At 38.2% G+C, this 21,896-nt stretch overlaps 1 protein-coding gene across 3 annotated transcripts in view; it reads left to right on the forward strand.

Annotated features, from left to right (window-relative positions):
• SLAIN1 (SLAIN motif family member 1) overlaps nt 1-21,896 on the forward strand; it is a 62,276-nt gene that overhangs the window by 4,220 nt on the left and 36,160 nt on the right. For 2 of the 3 annotated variants that reach the window (XM_039252463.1, XM_039252464.1), the window contains exon 2: nt 9,892-10,031. In XM_039252463.1, coding sequence (XP_039108394.1) covers nt 9,892-10,031 — 140 coding nt within the window. Of the gene's footprint in view, nt 1-9,891; nt 10,032-10,118; nt 10,139-21,896 lie in introns of those variants that run through there. The other variant, XM_039252466.1, reaches the window with a different exon arrangement.

The raw sequence follows: 21,896 nt of genomic DNA on the forward strand, positions 1-21,896 counted from the left end.
TGGAACATGGTGATTGTGTGATATACCAGCCTGTATAGAAGGATGGTTTCAGGATCACTGTCCCAGCGTCACCAGGCTGAAGGCACCAGGATATAAGGAGGAGAAATCGGATTGGTATGAAGTAGTAAGGGGAGCAGTAAGTTAACTGTGTACTAGACCTTTCCATGACCCATTTCAGCTCTCCTTTTTCGGGATTGAGGGACCAAAGCTCCAAGGTGGAATGACTTCCATAGGCTCCTCCAGTTAGTTATTGAAAGGTTAAGACCACATTTCAGATTGTTTACTCCGGGTCAGAAGTGTTTACACCATGGATATTTTTCCCCTAGCTTGGTTATGATCCATTAGTGTGTTATGAAGTCAGCTTAGTGGATTGACCAGCATTTCTTCTTTAAAAGAGATGAAGGGCAGTAGGATATAAAATCAGAATGCGTCGTGTCTTACCATATAAATTTGTCTTGATTAAACTTATTTCCGTTTTGCATGTGTGTGCCCTGGCTTGAAGTAGTAATTGTGTGTTATGATCACAGTCAGAAAAGTTCAGTTTTATACTGACTGAAAGCAAGACGGTCTTGGGGAAAGTAGGTGGAAAAACACAGCTCTCTGAAGATAGGGCAGCACTGGGGAAAGTCAGGTCTTGCACACCTCCATCAGGAAGACCGGTCTATAATCAGAAAATGCCAAGATAAAAATATGCCAGCCAACATAAAATACAGCATTTATTTTAGTGGATGGGGCAGCAATTAGAAGAATATTGAGACTTCTGCAAAAGGGATGTGGCAGCGATTTTGAACTTGCCCAATTGGAAAACACAGGAGAAAAGTTCATAATTGTACAAGGGGGAAATGGTGATATGTACAAATTAAGGAAAATTTAATGATGAGATATTCATCTTTCATGTGTAACACCCAAGACCCTGGACAGCTGGCTAAAATCATTGCCAATTCTCTATCAGAGCTGCTGAACACCTTGCACTGTGCATATGGCACAGCTAAATTAGACCACCTAAACTGTTTTTCCATAATTGATTTTCAGTGAAAAGACCAGAGGGTGCTTCACTTTCTGACAATGCTAATTGAAAACCTGAGTGTTTTCTAGAAGCAAATGGAGTCGACCGAGGCATGTGCTGAGGTCTTTGAAACGCAGTGCAGTGAGGTGTAGAAACAGAAGTTTAAATCCAACTGTGGCGGGTTGTGGGGGAGGATCTGCTTGAGGACAATTCCATACCTGAAATTTGGACTTCATGTCCTTTTAATAGCTTAGTGACAAAGCAAAGGAAATTTGCTTTGCAGTGGCTGGCCGTTTTGACCCTAGCAGGTGCTGCTGAATCAAACACTTTAATTCGATTAAAGATTGATTGATTGTGCTTATCATTGCTAATGCTTTAGCTTTTTTTTTTTTTTTTAAAAGAACTTGTGATGATTGAAAGCTCTTAAATTACATGCCTGAAAATTGCCACATATTCTCAGTGACAAGTTTATAAAATCTATGTATATATTTTGCTCTATTATTTTTTGTATTATCAGAAGGATGACTTTAGAACCAAATGTCTACTTGAGAATACCTGAGATTTTTTTTCTGGATAGTTGTAATACTTCCTTTGAAACATTCAGATTATTATTCTGGTTATTCCTGCCCCTCCCTGTGTTAGCACTTGTATTAAGTGAGGGCATCCAGAATGTGAAAAATATGGCAAAGAAGAGCTTCTGTGAGGAAACTAACCATTTCTAGTCATGTGCCTTTGGAAGTTATTGAAGCAGAGTTAAAGAAAATTAAGAATGTGACATTTTAAAAGCTAGCTTTTCTAATTGAGAATTTGAAGAATTTTCAAGTTTTAGATGAAGGTTTTTCTTATATTCTTGTCAAATTCTAATATAGTTTCATCTATGAAGCTAAAGAATTTGAAAGAGCAGTTTGGAAGTCAGTAGGAAATATGTTGTATTACTGATGGCAAATTAGGAGACTGTGATGACAGCAAATAAGGTGATTGTTAAGACTTTTTGGAAGATTGGAACCATTTAGGAGAAATATGAGTTTTACCTTCCTTATCTAATTTTGGAGTTATGTTGTACTTAAGGAGTTTGTAGTTACGTGATCTCCATCTGCCTTTTTTCTTTATTTATATCCAGCTCTACGCCTAGCCATAGAAATAGTAGGCTCAAAGCTATCCTGGGTAGGTTGTTTGGAGACTGAAAATGATCCCTTGTCTTTTGTTTTTGTTTTTTTTTATTTAAGTTTGGGGGGGGGAGACAGTGTGAGTGGTGGAGGGGCACAGAGAAAGAGGGAGGGAGGGAGGGAGGGAGGGAGGGAGGGAGAGAGAAGCCCAAGCAGGCTTGTCACTGTTAGTGCAGAGCCCAATGCAGAGCTTGAGCTCATGAACAGTGAGATCATGACCTGAGCCCAAATCAAGAGTCAGACGCTTAACCGACTGAGCCACGCAGGTGCCCCTGAAAATGATCACTTGTCTTCTTCTCCTCTGTTTGCACAGTGCTTCTAGAGTTTCATCAAGGTAATGCAACGAATGTAGCAGGGCTCTTTGGAGAAAGCAGCAGCCCTCTATCATTCCCACCTTGGAGCCTGCCACAGACGGATCACTTGGTACATGTCGGGCTGTTTCTTTCACTATTTCCAAACAGTCCTCCGTACCATCTAAGACATCAGTAGATGTTTTGGAAGATGAAGACTAAGCTCTCTTTTCACCTCTAAACCATCATATCTTCTTTCCCTACTCAATGATTTTCATAATCTTTGATTAAATCCTATGTAATGCCTGTATTATGATTATACTCTTCTTAGCTGAGCCCTGTGAATTGTATATTACATTTATTTTCCTGTAATCCCTTTGTTCCTCCGAGAGTTAGTAATGCCTCTCTTTTTTTCCCTTCAATTTCTTTAATCCCTATTACTAATTATTTTTTCAAATACTCTACTGAAGCCATATATTCCTTGATTAGGTCATATATATTTGACAGTCTTCTTTTTTTTTTTTTTTTTTCTTTTTGAGAAAGTGTGTGTGCAAGTGGGGGAGTGGAGGAGTGGAGCAGAGGGAGAAAGAATCTTAAGCAGGCTCCACACTCAGTTGACTTGATCCCACGATCCTGGGATCATGATTTGAGCTGAAATCGAGAGTGGGATACTCAATCTACCGAGCCACCCAGACACCTCTATTTGAAAGTCTCATATCTGTTTTTAAAAACTTATGCCATTCCTTCTAGAACTTTTAAGTCCGTTGCTCTAGTCTTTACTGTTTGCTTCTTAGGCTGCAGGCGCAGTGCTGTTTCCATGGGAATTCCTTAGGTTTCTTGCCTTTGTAGGATCTCCCATTTTTAAAATTCTTTGTCTTCATATTTATTCTAGTAGGTGGGGCACAGCTTCCGATAGTTCTATGAGAAAGGGCACATTTATGAGAAGTACACTGTGAAATCTTGTGTATTTAATCCTGTATATTAAAAAATGTCTTTATCAGGGTGCCTGGGTGGCTCAGTCAGGGTGTCTGGCTTTTGAATTTGGCTCAGGTCATGATATCATAGTTTGTGGGTTCAAGCCCCACACTGGGCTCTGTGCTGGCAGTGTGGAGCCTGCTTGGGATTCTCTCTCTCTCCCCTGCTCTGCTCCTCCCCAACTCTCACTATCTCTGTCTCTCTCAAAATAAATTAAAAAAAAAAAAATGTCTTTGTCCTCCTAAAGATTTGTAGTTGGTCTGGGTATAAAAGTTCAGATCAGTTACTTTTCCTTGTGTTTGAAGGCATTATTCCATTTTGTTCTAATTTTTATTGTGTTTTAGATATTGAAGTGTACTGTAATTTGAATACCTAATCCTTCTTGACTTCTTTAGCTTTCTTTATCCCTAGTTTTCTAAAATGTCATGTTGTACCTTGGTATGGGCCTCTCTATTTGTTGTACTGGACTTTGTAGGTATTTTCACTTTAGAGCCCATGACCTGCCTTCAATTCTCAGAAATTTTTTGCCTTTTGAAAAAAAAGTAACATGTGTGTGTGTATGTATGTATGTGTGTCTTTTAGAACCTGTAAAATCAGATGCAGCTTACCTGGTACAATCATTTAATTTTTAAATCTGTCGTCTTTCATTTCACTGTAAGTAAATCTCTGTTTTGCATCTGGAAGACTTAATCTTTCAAACTCACTTACTGAATTTTTTGTTTCTGCTAAAATAGTTTCATTTTGTAAGAATGAAGGAACTTTTTTTTAAATATCTTTTTGTTGTTGTTGTTGTTATTGTTGAACGCAGTGTTTTTCTCTCAGATGATACCAGTTATACTTGTCTTGGATTTTTCATCAGTTCTGTGCGTTGTTTTCTCAGTTCTTTTTTTTCTCTACTTTTAGTCTCAGCTTTCTATTTAAAAGGAATAGTCTAAGTATCTGGTGCCATTGATTGTCTGTTTAAAACCAAAGGAGACAGTAACTGAATTTGATCTGAAGTTCTGCATGGGTAGAGCTCTTTATTAGTGATTGGATGGGTAGCAAGTTCACGTTTCAGTATTTCTAGGTCTTCTCTTGGATTCCTCTGTTTCTCCAGATACAATGCTTCTGTGCTGCGAAGAGATATAAGTAATTCAGTCAATTCTAGGAATGTAAAGGGAAAATGGGGCTAGGGTTTTAACCAGTCAGCGTGTAGACTTTCACTTCACATCTCTGGCTCAGTAAAGTATTTCATCCTTCCTTCAGCTAAATTTGATGTGCCTGAAGTCAGAATTTCTGGGTCAGCCTGTCTCAGTAGTATGCCTCTGGTCTTAACTTGTGACGGCAAAGAGGGTGGGACTGAGCCTGTCGGGAGTGAGCACTGCTTTAGAATATGCTACAAGACTGTGTGGTCAAATGAAAGAACTATATTACATAGGCCTAAGGGATTAAGGAAATCTTCAAGAGTTCCCTTATAAGCAAAAGAGTCTACAAAACACTACCCCAAATATGCAACCAAGGCAACCTAGTTGGTGGAAGCTTTCTAATAGAAGATATGAGCAACTCTTATGATGCTAGAGGTCATGGGCAGAACAGCGCTTCAGGCGGTAGCTTCATGTAGCAGCTGAGAGCATCTGAGAACAAGCCGACAGTCAGTGACCTGAATTTGTGTGTGTGTTAAGCAGTGAGGATAACTTACTAACTTTAAGAAGTCTAAAGATAATTTCCACAGTGGACTAATTTAATGGCTCATTTATGTCAGGGCTGAGGCACCTGCTTGTTTCCCCTGAATTTATCTGATTCACCTTGAGATGGCTATTCAAGTCTCAAGGACATTGAGGAACAGAAAACAGTAGGTTCCTGTTTTGTGAATTTTTTGTAGCTTTTTGAGATATAAGTGAAGTATAAGCTGCATATATTAAAATATATTATTTGATAGATTTTGACCTACGTATACACCAATAAAGCCATCACTACAATCAAGAAGAGTGGACATATCTTAATGCTCCAAATTTCTTTGTGGCCCTTTGTATTCCCTCTTTCCGGCTCCTGCCTACCTCCTGTGAAGGCGTCCGCTGGTGTGCTTTTGGTCAGTTTAGATTAGTTGCATTTTCGATATGTGAAATTATATAGTATGTACTTTTTTTTTTTAATTTGTTTTTGGTCTGGCTTTTTACAATCAAGATAATTATTTTGAAATTCATCTGTGTTGTTATATGAATCAATAGTTCATTCCTTTTTATTGTGAGAACTGTTAGATTGTAGGGATGTAGCAATGGTTTGTTTATCCATTCATTTTTAAATGACTATTTGGGCTGTTTTCAAGTTTTGGCTATTCCAAATAAGTCTTTGTGTGGACATGTGCATTCATATCTTTTGACTAAATGCTTAATGGTTGTTGAGAGGCTGGAACAGAGTAGGTGTCTGTTAACTTTTAAGGAAGCTGCCAAAGTCTTTTCCGTAGTGCTTGTGCTGTTTCACATTTCCACCAGCACTGTGCGAGGGTGCAGTTGTACCTTGTTATCACCAATACTTGCTAAGGCCAGTCTTTTTAATTGTAGCCATTCGAATAGATTGGTAGTAGTACCTCATAGTGATTCTGCTTTGCGTTTCCCTAATGACACTAATGACAGATGACGAGCACATTTCCTATATGCTGTTTGCCATTCATAGATTTTGTTTGGTAAAATGTTCAACTCTTTTGTCCATTTTTAAAAATTGAGTTGCTCATTATTAAGTTTGCAGAGTTTTTATGTATATTCTACATACAAGTTTTTTAATCAGATATGTGATATGCAAATATTTTTACCCAATTTATGGGTTATCTTTTATTCTCTTTCTCTTTCAGAGAGCAAATGTTTAATTTTCATTTTAGTGAAGCCTAATCGATAAAAATTTTTTTCTTTTAGGATTCATACTTTCCATGTAAGAAATTGTATCTAAGAAATATTTACCAACTCAGGGATACCAAGATGTTGGCAATGGTTTCCCTCTAAAAATTGTATAGTTCCGGGCTTTACATTTTTGTGAACGTGGTTTGAGTTAACTTTGGATATTACGTGAAGGATGGATCAGAGTGTTTTTGCAGGGGGCCTGGGTGGCTCAGTCAGTTGAGTGTCCAGCTCTTGATTTTGGCTCAGGTTATCATCCCAGGGTTGTGGGCTCAGGCTCACATTGGACTGTGCCCTGAGCATGGAGCGTGCTTAAGGTTCTTTCTCTCCCTCCCTCCCTCCCTCTGCTCTTCTCCCCCTGCTGCCATGTTCTGTCTCTAAAAAGAATTTAAAAATTTACTTTTTGCATATAGATACCCATTTCTTTTAGTACAATTTGTTCAAAAGACCATCTTTTCTTCATCGAATTGTCTTTTTACTTTGTCAAGAATCAGTTTTGCATATGTGTATAGTTCTGGACCACCTTGTTTCCCCGTTGATCTGTATACCTTTATGTCATACTAAACTGTCTTCACTGTTGTAGCTTTGTAATGTGTCTCAGTCAGTGGTAGCTCTCCAACTTTATTGTTTTTTAAAGGTTTTGGTTATTCCAGGATCTTTGCATTTCCGTTTGAATTTCAGAATCAGCTTTTACATTTCTTCAAGAAGGTTACTGAAATCTTGAGATTTTGTTAAATAAAGTTAGGGATAATTTATATCTTAACAATATTCTGCCTTCTGATCTATGAACATGGTCTATATTTCTATTTATATCTTTAATTTCTTTCAAATGTTATGTAGTTTTCAGTGTACAGGGCTTGACCTCCTTTGTCAGATATATTCTTAGGCATCTTATGGTTTATTATACTATTGTAAATGGGAAATGAAATTTCAAAAATGGTGATTGTTGCTTGTATAGAAATGCAGTTAACTTTTGCATGTTGATCTGGTATCCTACAATCTTGTTACTAAACTCCCTTACTAGTTTTGGTATTTTTTTGTAGGTTCCTCAGATGTTGTACATAGATGATCAATCATATCATCTGTGAATAAAGATAGATTGAGTACTTCCAGTCTAAATGTTTTTATTTATTGCATGATTGCACTAGCTAGAACCTCTAGTCCTTATATTGTTCCTGATGTTAGAGGAAAAGCGTTTAGTCTTTAGCTGTTTAAGCCACTGTTTTTGTAAATGCCTTTAATCAGATAGAGGGTGTTTCCTTCTCAATCTGCTGAGAGTGTTTAATGGATAGATGTCCTATGCTTTTTTCTTTGTTGAGATTATCACGTGCCTTTTCTATGGTAAGTTACACTGATACTTGAATGTTATGCCAACTTTCATTCCTGGCATAAACTCCACTTGGAACTGATGAAGTATCCCTTTTATATATGGTTGGACTCAATTTGCTAAAATATTCAGATTTTGCTTCTATGTTAATGAGGGATAGTGGTCTTCAATTCCTTTTCTTATAACATTTGGTAGAATTCAGGAGTAAAACTTCTGGACCTGGGCTTTTTGTTGTTGGTAATTTTTTACATTTATATCCTTTAACTTTTCACCTGTGTGGTTATATTTACAGTGCATATGTTGTAGGCAGCATATAATTGGGTCTTTTCTGATCACTTTAAGAATGAGGAGAAATGTGCCCATCAGGAGATCTCCCCTTAGTTTTTATTGGCTAGATTGTATACAGAGCTTGTGCCTAAACCAGTGATCAGGCAAACACGAATAATGGAATTACTCAGATTGGCTTAGCCCAGTGCGTCCATCTCTAGGTGAGCACTCCAGACAGTAATATCAGCATCACCTGGGAACTTACTGGACATTCAGATTCTTTGACCACATTCCAAACCTACTGAATCAGGTAGGTTAGACCTGCCTGCGATCAAGTGTTTAGCAATTTGTGTTTTAACAAGCTTGCTAAGGGATCACGATGCACCAGAGATTGAGAACAACTGACTTAGACTAGCCTTTACTTGGGAGTCTAGGGCAGGCTGCCTGGTACTGGACAGTTGAGGGGTCTTTCAGCACAAGAGGGTGAAAAGGATGGATGTACAGAGGTCGGTATTAATCTTGTCATGGTAGACCTAGGTGGGGCCCAGGAATAAGAAGTTTTAACTAATCACTATTTCTTGATGAAGGGAGGACCATGGTTCACTCTCTAACTCTCTAATGATATATTAGGATTACTACTAAATCGATTAAAAGATATTTTAGAATCTGCATCTGTAACAGGAGTTAGCCAACAGTGTCCTGGGGCAAATCAGCCCTTCTGCGTGGCTTGTATGGCTAGTCAGCTAGATTTTCACATTATTAAATGGCTGGGTAAAAAACCCAAAAGAATACTATTTCATGACATTGAAAATTATGGGAAATTCAAGTTCCAGTGTCTGTAGTTTGTAGGAGCACAGCCCAGCTCACTCATGTTACATGTGGTCTGTGATGGTTTGGAGCTGCCACAGTGGAGGTGAGTGGTCGTGACAGAGACTGTGTGGCCCACAGAGCCTGAATATTTACTAGCTGCCCCTTTATAGGAAATATTTGTCAAGCTCTGATCTCTAAGAAGACTTTGCTGAAGAATAGTACCATTCCCCAACCATCTTGGATAACCGAGAAATTATTTTGACAGATGGGAGTCCTGACTACAGCAGTATGAGAATGAATAATGAAGTCTGGTATTTCAAGACTATGTGCTCATTAGAATTATGGTAACTTTGTTTAAAGGAATATCATTTCACGATATTTGTAATTAGAATACAGCTTTATAAATGTTAATTACTAGAACCAGTGATTATCTTCTTCGTCTTTTTTTTAGTCAGCTAAGATGATGAACTTCTTTAGTATAACCCTGTGACTATGAGTGAAAATACTCTCTAATTTACGTAAGCACCATATAGCAGAGAGAAAATCTTTAACTTACAGGGCCTCACGGTGGTTATTGAGTTCTGCCCATTACTGTTTAATGGTGTAGATGCTGACACCAAATTTTTCCTAAAACATAGCTTTGAAAGTTGTTTGGCTTTCGTGAGAAAGAAGCACATACCAGATTTAGTACAGATTTGAGATGGGGAATAACTGAGTATTTAAGGGTTGAGAGGATCAACAGACTTACACTTAGTTTTAGGCTTAGATTTTTAAAAAGCACATAAGATTTGCCTTGTTTGCCATGTCGTGTTTACATACATTAGCTCAGTTCATGTAAGATTCTGTCACCAAAGAGATGAAAGTGTTCATTTCTGCAAATGCAAATGAGCTAGTCAGATCATCACGGTGCCTGTTGAAGGTCAGTTCAATAACAAAAGCCTCCTTTCTGACTGAGATGTTGGTCCATAGCTTTTTGAAGTCCTCCTTCCCACCAGCCTACAGAAAGCATCCTGTTTTATTTGGGGGTATTTGCCTGTTAAAAAATAAGTTTGGTATTCGAAGTAATGAAATGTGAGCTTTGTTTCACTAGAAACTTGTTAAGTACATGTTGTTTTCCCTAGAAGAGAGGTCATCTCTGTATACCTATATAATACATATAATGTAGATTTCTCTTTTTAAGGTTATACGTTGGCTCTTCAAAGACATTCACATCATCAGAGAAATCCCTGAGCCCTTTGCAGTGGTGTAGACACGTCCTAGATAACCCGACTCCAGAGATGGAAGCAGCAAGGCGTTCCCTGTGCTTTAGACTGGAGCAAGGTAATTTCGAACCTGTGCATTTCCATTCACCAACTCTTGCCACTGTCAACTCTGTTTGTGTTGCTGGTTTTGGAATGGACGCTTACCTGGAAAAAACTTACCCAAAGGTACAGCTGTTACATACAGTTTGCTTCACATTTATTGCATATCAGGGTTTCTTAATGTAGAATATATTTAGTTTCAAACTTAGTATATTTGTTTTTAGTCACATTTTTAGCTTGTTTCAGTTTGTATTGAAGGGTGGGAATAGACATTATTTTTCTGGGTTTTGTTTTGTTTTGTTTTTTGCAAATATACCAATAAATAGAATGGGTAGCCTTTAATTCTCTGGGGACAGTAAGAAGGTTGTGTGGCTGAATTCCAAGATAGAAAACTGAAGTTTCATGGGGACCTGAGTACTGACCGTTTTGAGTTCCATGAATGTTTAATTGGTTTGTAATTGGAAGTCCTAACCTTTATAAACTGGGAAATAATCTTCACAACGTATATAACACTAGTTAACTTGTGGAGCCTGATATAAGTTTAAGTAAAACAAAACAAAACAAAAATGGACTGCTGTGGATGGAAAAGCAATACTTAGCTCCTGGCCATTTGTATTTAATTAACACTGTGATTATGTAGGTTTTTGCTCATCTCTTAACCCCCAGTATCACTCACTATCTAGGAGCACTGTTTCCATTCCAAGGACTGCCTGTGTCCACGTCACACTTGAGCTTGGAATTGCAGATTCCTTCCTTTTCCAGATTAAATAATCCCAGAGTGGCTGGGAGTAGGCTCAAGGGAATCTGCACTGACAAGTTCACAGGGTGATTCTTACGCACACTGTAGTTTGAGATCATTACCTATGAAGCTCTTTGGGGATAATGATGGTTATCAAAATTTGGACAAGAGACAAAGTATAGGTAACATTTCTTGAGCTCTTAATTCTGTGACAGTCAGTGCATTAGGTTCTTGGCATCCTTCATTTTATTCAGCCAAACCACACTCATCTGAGGTGGACACTAACGCGTGGAGTGGAGTGAAGTTATGAGGGTTACTGGGGCCAGAGTGACACCCCGGGGCAGAGCCAGAACCTGAGTTTCCCTGATCCTAAAGACTGTCCTTAATCAGTGTTCTGCACTGCATTTGGGGCACAGGCATAAGTGAATATCAACAGAAATCTGTTTAAAATATTTGGGAAACATCAAATTAAAAGGCACATTTTATTAACACTTTAACTAAAACAAAATAACTAAATTAGTAATAAGTTGAAGAGTGGAGTAGGAACAAAGGGGAAGTATTAGGGTTAAACCTTTGGTGACAGATGCTTATCTAAGAGAGGAACCATCTGTGTCAGGAGACTCCTGCCTTGACTCTGTTCCTGACAGAAGCAAACCCCAAGCAAACCATTAAATCTCTCTGGACTTTAAGGGCTGTGTTGACTGACTCTAAGGTTCTTTATTCAAACGGCTCTTGATTCAAGGACTCTTTATATGGACACTCTTCTATATAAATTTGGCCCAGTTTCATATGAAATAAAGTGCAAATGAAATTCAGAACTAGAATCCTTTAGTTGAGGGATCAACAAATTTTTCCGAAAGGGACCTGATGGTAACTGTTTCAGACTTTGCAGACCGCACGATCTCTCCCCTCGGTAGAAAGCGGCCGTAGATGCAAACATTAATGAACCAGGCTCTGTTCTAGTAGAGCCTTTGTCTGTGGCCACTGTGATTTGAGACTGGGGATGAGTTGGATTTGGACTCGCCAGGATTTGTGTCCCCTGCTTTAATTCATTTGCACACAAGGTAGATTTACATACAAGATTGACTTAAAACAATAGAGGCTTTGGGGGCACCTGGGTGACTCAGTCATTTTAGTGTCTGACTCTTGATTTCAGCTCAGGTCATGATCTCAAGGTCTGTGGGATTGAGCCCCGATTCTGGCTTTCTGCCCATAGCAAGGAGCCTCTTGGGATTCTCTCTCCCTCTCTCTGCCTCTCCTCCTTCATTCTGCTCTCTGTCTCTCAAAATAAATAAACATTTAAGAAAAATAGAGGTTTTGTTAAATTTAATGTAAATTATTCTTATAGGTGGCTGCTTTTGAGATTTGAGACTAAGTGCTTGATTATCTAATTTTCTTTTCCCTGACAAGTGGCTAAAGCAGAATGGTGAGGTCATGAGGACAAGAATTAATGTGCTGTAGCTTTATTCATTAGGTAATGAATTTAAATTTCATGTAAGAGTTTAAGCAGAGAACTAGCTTTTCAAAACCTACATTAGTGTTTTGTGAAGTTTGTGTATAAATCTAAATCCTCTTTTGCTGTGACACTAAATGGTTTTGTTTCAAAGATCCACAAACCCCCTAGGAGATAAGAAATCACTGATTACAATAGGATTACATTGGATGAAATTTTTTTGGAAATTTAACTTACATTTTATAAAGCAGTTTGTTGATAGTTTAGGAAGTGTTAATCGTATGAATGTTACAAGGAAAATAGCATATTCCTACCCCACCTCTCATGCCCATTTGATTACCCAGATGCAGTTACTTAACAAAAGCTATTTGTTTTGGTTTTGCTATTTATTTCTCATTAGATTTCTGTACATAGACGTTGTCAGCTTCTTACTTTGGGTGGTGAAGGTTTAATTCTTTTAATACCCTCTTCCCCTTTAGCTTTTCTCTGTACATCTTCCCTTGTAGCTTTTTGCCAATCCTTAAATAGATTGTTTAATATTGATCACAGTAGAAATAATCTTATCTAGGTCAGGCAACATTTTATTGTCATGTTTCTTTTTTCCATCTCCTCTTTTGTTTTTCCTAGAGTTAATAGGAAAAGGACTGTTACTTGCTGGTTTTGGTTTTTGTCATTAATTTAACCCCACACTCTCCAAATCAACCATCCTCTGTACAGTTAGGCATACAGATCCACTAAGGGTTTCATTTCCTTTTGTTTTTTCAACTGTTCCTGCTGGTAGTGCCCTCGGACGGCACGTAACGCGCTCTGAACTGGCTCTCCGCAGGCCACGCACGGCTCTCGTGGGACTTCCTCTTGCCCGCATCCTGCGGACCCTGTCCCCTTTGCAGTGTCGCAGTGCCTTTTTCCTGAGTGCAGACTTCCTTTTCCTTGTTTTCCTTCGTTGGGTAGAATTCATTCTCCTCTTGCCTTTTTGGGGGAGTAGAAGAGGCATGAGAATATGGGGGATGGGAACTTTGAGAGCCTCCTGTATCTGAAAGCATCTGAATTATATCTTTGGTCTTGATTATTCTTTGAGCTGGGTGTAGAACTCCAGTTCCAGCAGAGTTTAGGAGGCATGATTCCACTGTATTTTAGCTTCGGAATTGCTGTTGAAGTCCTTGTACCATCTAATTTCTGATTCCTGTGAGCTTTCTCTCTAAAATAACTTTTAGATAGAAGCTTGGAATCTCTTCATTCCTAGTGCTTTGAAATTTTCATTTTTTGTGCTAGACAGGTAGTGAGCACTTTTCAGCAAGGAAACTTTAGCTCTACAAAATGTCTTGCATTATTTCTCTGTAAATCCCTCCTCTCTTCCAGTTTTCTCTATTCTTTCATTGATACTCCTTTTAGTCACATGTTGAATTGTCTGCATTGATGTTCAAATTTTATATTCTTCTCTCCCATTTTCTGTCCATGAGATTGATACTCTACTTTCTTGGAGATTACAAAAATTCCTCTTCAAAACTCTTTTGGTGTATATTAAGTATATTCCCTGTGCTGGGCACCATTGTAGGGAATGGGGGTACAGCAGTGACCAAAAAGGTGCTAAGTCCATGCCCTCACTGAGTTTACCTTCTAGCACACACACCTTCACTTAATCCTCTGTTATTTGTTTAAGGTATCTTAAGTCCAGTAGCTTGCTACTTCACTTTATTTAAGCAGTAGAACCTGTCTTTGATAACAGCAGGAAACGGGCAGATGCTTGGGGAGGTGAGAAAGTATTTTCCTAGAGACTTCCCAACAGTCATCTTGTTTTTGCTTCACTCTGAAGCTCCCTGCCCACTGCGGTATCCTGCACATTCAATTCCAGAACGTTCCAGGTTCTTGTTGGCTTATCCCCCACTATAGGCCCTTGGAGCAGAGAATGTCAAAACCCTAGTCTATTACCAAATGTTTATCCATTTTCCATTTCTAAATGAAATGACCTCCTTAGACTGATAGTGTCTCTTCTGTTTAGTCTTACTTGTAGGTTTAGACTTTTGAGTTTAGCTGTCATTCTGGAGTGCTTTTTTAAGTTGAATTTTATTGTTTATTCAAGTATAATTACCTGTTTCAGGTGCACAGTATAATCATTCAATAATTCTATACATTTCTCAGGGCTCATCGAGGTAAGTACTCTTGGGGCACCTGGGTTGCTCAGTCGTTTGACCATCCAACTCTTGGTTTCAGCTAAGGTCATGACCTCACAGTTCATGAGTTTGAGCCCCACATTGGGCTCTGTGCTGATAGCGAGGAACCTGCTTGGGATACTGTCTCCCACTCTTTCCATCTCTCCCCTGCTCGTGCTCACTCTCAAAAATAAACATTTAAAAAAAAGATAAGTGTATTCTTAATCCCTTTTATCTGTTTTACCCATTCCCCGTATAACTCTTCTGGTAATCACCAGTATTCTGTATTTAAGAGTCTGTTTCTTGGTTTGTCTTTTTATTTTTCATTGTTTGTTTTGTTTGTTAATTCCACATATGTGTGAAATCACATAGGGTTTTTTTTCTGACTTATTTCACTTATCATTAATCTTTATTCTCAACATCCATGTTGTTGCAAATCGTTAAGATTTCATTCTTTTTATGGCTAAGTAATATTCCATTGTATCTGTATACCACATCTTTATCCGTTCATCTATCAGTGGACACTGGGTTGCTTCCATATGTTGGCTCTTGTAAATAAATGCTACGTTAAACATAAGAGTACATATGTTTTCAAATTCGTGTTTTTGTATTCTTTGGGTAAATAACTAGTTTTTACTGGAATTACTGGATCATGGGATAATTATGTTTTTAAAGTCCTAGCCACAACAGTCAGACAATAAAAAAAATAAAAGACATCCACATTGGTAAAGAAGAAGTAAAACTTTCACTATTTGCAGATGATATGATAGTATATATAGAAAGCCCTGAACACTCCACCAAAACTTCACTAGAACTGATAAATGAATTCAGTAAAGTCACGGGATACAAAATTAATATATAGAAATCTGTTGTGTGTCTATAAACTAATAATTTCTCTTTCTGCTACTTCATTAAGAAAACCATCCCATTTACAGTTGGCACCAAAAATAAAAAATCCAGGAATAAACTTAACCAAGGAAGTGAAAGACTTGTACACTCCAAAAACTATAGCATATTGATGAAAGAAATTGAAAATGACATAAATAAAATGTATTCTGTGCTCATGAATTGGAAGAACCAATATTGTTAAAAAATGTCCATACCATCCAAAGCAATCTACAGATGTACTGTAATATCTCCATCAAGATACTAACAAAATTTTTCTCAGAAGTAGAACAAATAATCCTGAAGCTTGTATGGAACCACAAAAGACCCTGAATAGCCAAAGCAGTCTTCAAAAAGAACGAAGCTAGAGGTATCACAATACCAGATTCAAGCTATACTACAAAGCTCTACTAATTGAAACAGTATGGTACTGGCACAAAAATGGACACCTAGATCAATGGAACAGAGTATAAAGTCCAGAAATAAACCCATGCTTTATGGTCAATTAATCTATGACAGAAGAGGCAAGAATATACAATGGGGAAACGACCGTCTCTTCAACAAATGGTGTTGGGAAAACTGGACACCTACAGGCAAAGAATGAAACTGGGCCACTTTCTTACACCATACATAAAAATAAACTCAAAATGGATTAAAAATCTAAATGTGAGACCTGAAACTAAAAAATTCCTAGGAGAAAACATAAGCAGTAATTTCTTTGACATCAGCCATAGAAACCTGTTTCTAGATTTGTCTCCTGAGGCAAGAGAAACAAAAGCCAAATTAAACTGTTGGGACTACACCAAAATGAAAAGCTCTTTGCACAGCAAAACAAAAAGGTAGCCTCCTGAATGAGAAAGTACTTGCAAATTATATATCCCAAACGGGGTGACTATCCAAAATATATAAAGAACTTCTGCAACTCAACACCAGAAACCCAAAGAAACCAATTAAGACCCCATTAAACATTTTGCTACAGACCTACAGATGGCTGGCCAACAGACACATGGAAAGGTGATCAGCATCAGTCCTCAGGGAAATGCAAATGAAAACCAATGAACTATCACCTCACACCTGTCAGAGTGGCTAAAATCAAAACACAAGGAACAGGTGTTGTTGAGAATGTGGAGAAAAAGGAAGCCTGGTGCGCTGATGATGTGCATGCAAACTGGTGCCACCACTGTGGGAAGCAGTATGGAGGGTCCTCACAATGTCTAGTGTGGTTTTGTAAGAGAAGAGAGAGGAACTCCTAGATGGTCTTCAATATCAAAGAATTCTTACCTGCTTCCAATGAAGGGGGTCTTTTGTCTATGAGAGCTAATTAACAGATATAAGAAATTATGGTTTTAATTTTATATTGTAACATAAATATTAGGATTATGTAAGCATTCTATATTTTAGAACTTTCAAGTAGTTCTAAGAAAACATTTTGTTTAGACTTCATTTCTCTGTTGAGCAATCAGCATTTTCCAGTAACAAATATTACTGAGCATTTTCTTTGAGAGCAAGTTTGTTTCCCCTTAATTCAAATAGAAATTGTCAAGACAGGGACTTTGTTTTGTTGGTCACACCAGCCGAAAGTTGCTGTTGCTAAAATAAAAGAATTTCTGTTTATTTTTTTAATTCTTTATTTTAGAGAAAGTGAGCAGGGGAGAGAAGCAGAGGGAGAGAGAATCTTAAGCAGGCTCCATGCTCCACACAGAGCCTGCCATGGGGCTCAATCCCACGACCCTGGGATCATGATCTGAGCCGAAATCAAGAGTCGGACATTCACCGACTGAGTCACTCAGGCCACCCTGTTTCTTTTTGAACCTATTGTCACAGTTGCTGCCATTACAATTTCAGTTTCGGTTCTGCACATTTTGAGATGGAGTGGAGTCTTTACACCCCTTTCCTTACCAGCCATATGATTCTTCCTTTTCAGTGTCCTTTGAAGTATTAGTTTGCAGCCTTGTTTTACCACTCACAAGCATGTTTGTATTAAAATAAGTTTTACTTACTGCCTTTTGTTGGGCAATGATGAGTGGTTGTACCTGCTCCCCATCCTGTCCCCTAATTTAAAAACTGTTCACTAAGACCATCCACTGCCATGACCAGGAGTGATGAGAGAGTCAGTTTTTTGAAAGGAAAGTGTTTTCCCCTTTCTACCTTTCTTTTTCTGTCTCTCTCACTTGTTAACCAGGGGGTGGTAAGTAAATGTTCTTTTCTGTTAGCCTGGGCTTTAGATTAGATGCTGCTTTCATAATAGAGAGCAAGTATGTTAGATATTTGGTTTCTATTTCTTGACACTGATGCTTCTGGGAAGAAAATTACTCAAAAATTGAAGACTAAATCCCTGTAGAACTTGTGGATGGGGGGCTGTAGTAATGAGGAGCCAGTGTGCCTATGGTGGACCTTGGTCCCCTGGTCTTACATCCCTTCCTTATTCCTTCTTGGACTCTAGGAACGTGGCCTGTACTGTTTCCTTGGTTGCAGGTTAGCGGTCTTCCCTGCTTAAGAAGTAAACTTCCCCGGGAGCACATCTGAGTGAGTGGGAGCTGGTTACGCTCAGTTTCTGCGGGTGCGTTGGGTTCTGTTCTCTGATTGTGTGGTTGCCAGTGAGCTTATTTTGATTGTCCCTTCGTGAAGGACCCCTGGCTCTCTTCCTGTTGCCTGCCTTCTTCTGTCTGGTTGGGGGGCGGGGGTCGTTCTGTGACCTTCACACTGCATCTGACAACCTTGTGACCTTGGATCCAGATAACAAAATATGGTAAATTGTGGGAGAATATATGGAAAGTGTTCATGGTTTGTCTTCAGGTTATAAGAGCAGGCTTATTAAAACCCTACCCTTCTGAAGAAAGTTTTGTTTTTCTGAAGAAAATGAGGAACCGAAAGGGATGTTTTGTTAAAAGTTTTATTGGGAGATAGCGCCTGCACTGAGACCCTTTTCAACATACTGCTAAAAGAAATGCTTTGTCTTCACAACTACAGTTTTGCAAATTGGTTAAACGTGTGTGTTGAAGATACAACAGGACAATTATTTTTGGTGTAAGGGGTGTGAGTGTGTGTGTGTGAGTGAGTGTGTATACATAGGTATGTATATACAGATGACTACAGGTGACTCATGTATCCAATGCTCCTAAATTCTTAAAAGGAATATTAATTGAGCAAGTCACTTAATATTTTAATTGAAAATTAAATTGAAACTTTTATTGTAGATCCCAAAACTTATTTTCCCCTTTTCCAAACTGCTCTTTTTGTGCTCAAATTTCATAATTTATAAGGTCTTCTGTATCAAGTAGTCCACATGGGGCGGGCACTTCCGCTTTCCCAGCATCCTCTACATTTACATTTAATTTGTAGAGTTGTTGTAAGACAGTAAGGATGTTTGTGAAGCAGACATAATAAAGACTTAAATATTAGGTCTCTTTCCTAATACATTTGATTAATATAAATGGCTTTTTTTGGATAAGGTACAGAAAGTAATGTTAAAAGTGAAAAAACTGGGGCACCTGGGTGGCTCAGTCAGTTGAGTGTCCAGTTCTTGGTTTCAGCGCAGGTCATGATCTCACAGTTCAGTTCATGGAATGGAGCCCTGGGTTGGGCTTTGCACTGACAGCTCAGAACCTGCTTGGAATTCTCTCTCTCTCTCTCTCTCTGCCCTTCTCTCACTCGAGCTCTCTGTGTGTGTGTCTTTCTCAAAATAAATAAATAGACATCTTTAAAAAAGTTTAGCAAAAACTTTTGCTAAATGCTACATCTTTTGCTACTTCTTAATCTGCAATCTATTGGTATAAAATTAAGAAAGCCTAGAATAATAATTTCTCTCTCCCCCCAAAAAAAAAACACATTGTACCCTGATTTGAATATATATTCTTAGACAAAGCTCTGTATCTTGGTTGTTTTTTCTCTGTTGAAAATGGTCCTAGGAGTGTTTGTTATTTTTCATTTGGAAGTGCCTTGTTTTGTGAACATCTTTTTACTTAATTTTTAAGGTGTATATGCCTTCTTTCAAGTAGTTTAAGTGTCTGGTGATAGAGGGCTGTGTCTCATTTTCCTTTCGAATTGTCAGTGCTTAATAAATTGTCAAACGTTTTAAGTTCTGAATGTGTGGGATTTTTTTTATGATTTATTGAGTACATTTAAGTTTCTTACATAAGCAAAGAAACTATTTGAACATTGGTGTTATAAATGGCATCCAGGAAGCCAGTCTAAAAAAACTACATGATGGTGCTCATTAAAATGTTGGTGTTGGGGGTAGCTATTTGAGTCTCTTTTGTTCACTGCTGTAACCTTCCCAGTGCTTAGAATGGGTCCTGTCATGTTGTAGGTATTGAATGCTGGTTGTTGAGTGAATGAATATGGTAGGAGGGTTTTTGATCTGGTGTTAGACATAGTGCCCACTAGTGCCTCAGTGTTACTTAACTCTGATTAAGAGCACATCACTTGTCCCATGACTTATTTTATAATTGGAAGTTTATACCACTTAAAATCCCCTTTCCCTGTTTTGCCCAACCCCCCACCCTCCTTCCCAAGGACAACCACCAGTTCTCTGTATTTGAGTCAGCTTCTGTTTTGTTCATTTGTTTTGCCTTTTAGATTCCACCCATAAGTAAAGTCATACAGTATTGGGCTTTCTCTGTCTTATTTCACTTAACATAATACTCTCTAGGTCCGTCCATCTTGTCTCAAATGGCAAGATTTCATTCTTTTTTATTGTTGAATAATATCTCATTGTGTGTGTACACCACACCTTCTGTGTCCATCCATCAGTGGACACTTAGGTTGCTTCCGTATCTTGGCTGTTGCAGATAATGCTGCAGTGGCCATAGGGGTGCATATGTATTTTTGAATTAGTGTTTTTATTTTCTTTGAGTAACCTAGAGGTGAAATGACTGGACTGTATGGTATTTCTATTTTTTACTTCTTTGAGGAAACTCCATGACATTTTCCAGAGTGGGTGCACCAGTATTTATTCCCATCAGTAGTCACAAGGATTCCCTTTTCTCCACATCCTTGCCAACACTTGTTATGTTTTTTTTTTATACTAACCAATCTGACTGACAGGTGTGAGGTGATCTCTCATTGTTATACTTTAGTTAAGAAAAAACAAAGTGTGTCACTTGTTCCCATGTCTTGCCTAGTAAGTGGGGACATTTCACAGATTTCACAGGGCTATTAGAAAGATTTCAGGAAATGTTGAATGTGAAATTACTTTGATAAATGTGAAGTGCTGTGTAAATATGTGGACACATTCCTGCTATGCAGTTTCTTATTCAGAATGTGAGCCAAAACATACAGGGAACCCTCTTCGTTTGGCTACTCATACTTTATAGAAAACCATTTTTTTCTTTGGTAGGACGTGGGTTTTTTTTTCCTCTACCTATAAGTAAACATATTTTGTTAGAGGTAGGATCTCAAATTGGAACGTTTTTGAGTGTAATTTAAGAATAGTAGAAAGTTAAGCAACTGCATTAGCTTTTTTTCTTATGCTTCTTCTTAGATCTATATGTGTTCCATTTCTGACCTGGTTTTCTTTATTTTTCCCCACTTTCTCCACCCTTTTAGACTGTACATAACAAACGTCCCTAGAACTTTCGTGGGTAGCATGGACTCACGTGATATCCTAAATTGAAATAAAGCTAATCTAGAGTCTGTGGTGAGTCTGTGTCATGAGGCTGGGATGTTGAATAACCAAATAATGATAAAAGAGCTTATCTAAGTAATTTGAAACGCCCACTATGTGACTCAGTTAATTTGGGGCCAGTTAATAAAAGCTTATCTTGCCTGAAGATACTTGAATATCCATAACTATTGAATCAGGACAGGTCACATTTGAGGAGTGTGGGTATAGTTTTCACAAATAGCATAGCCCTACACAATTACTGTCTTGGGTCGTGTTTCCTTATGAGCATCTCTCATTCCCTCTGGGATTATATGCTAAGCAAATGTAAATGGATATTGCTTCTTTATTGAGTTTTCTTTCATCTTCCTATGATACTAGTTCTTATCTCAGTTGTTATGATGTAGTATCCCTCTCTAAATTTAGCCAGTGGAAAAGAAAGTTGTGGACTAATCCAGTACTCTGAAGGTGGCCTTTTGATTTGTTAAAAGCTGCACAGATTGAACTGAGGCATTGGGAAGCTTGTCAGGTGTCTATCTCCTGGAACCTGTCCAGCCTCTCCTTGCCTGGCCTGAGATACTATCTGCATCAGCTCATGTTTCCAGTCTTGAGGTGCTCTGTCAAATTGGGAACACAAAATTAAAACTTAGTCTGTGTAGTTCATTTTAGGTAAACTTTGCAAAGGAGTCCCTTTCTCATTGGGGAAAATAATCTGGAATCTTACTGAAATTTGCAGAGACAGGGTCTCTTGACATTTGCTGTATATTCCTGTGCTAGAGATTGAAGGCACAGTGTCATGACTGTGGGCTTTCATCACGTCTTTGCTCATATGTTCGGAATAGTCCCATTGCATTTGTTTCAGTATTGGAAGTGATGTACGATAAGTAGCAAATAAATAGGAAGTGTGCTCCTATGGATTTGCTGTTTCTATCCCATTTTATCCAGCAATGTGGATGTTTCCTTTTCCTTTCTTCTTTTTCCTTTCTTTTGTCAATTATATGCGCTTCTCTGTGGTTTTTTGGTTTTTATTTTGTGTTTCCACCACAAGAAAGTTA

This window comes from Hyaena hyaena, unplaced genomic scaffold (assembly GCF_003009895.1).
Source record: "Hyaena hyaena isolate Hyena2069 unplaced genomic scaffold, ASM300989v1 scaffold_413, whole genome shotgun sequence".
NCBI classification, from domain to species: domain Eukaryota; kingdom Metazoa; phylum Chordata; class Mammalia; order Carnivora; family Hyaenidae; genus Hyaena; species Hyaena hyaena.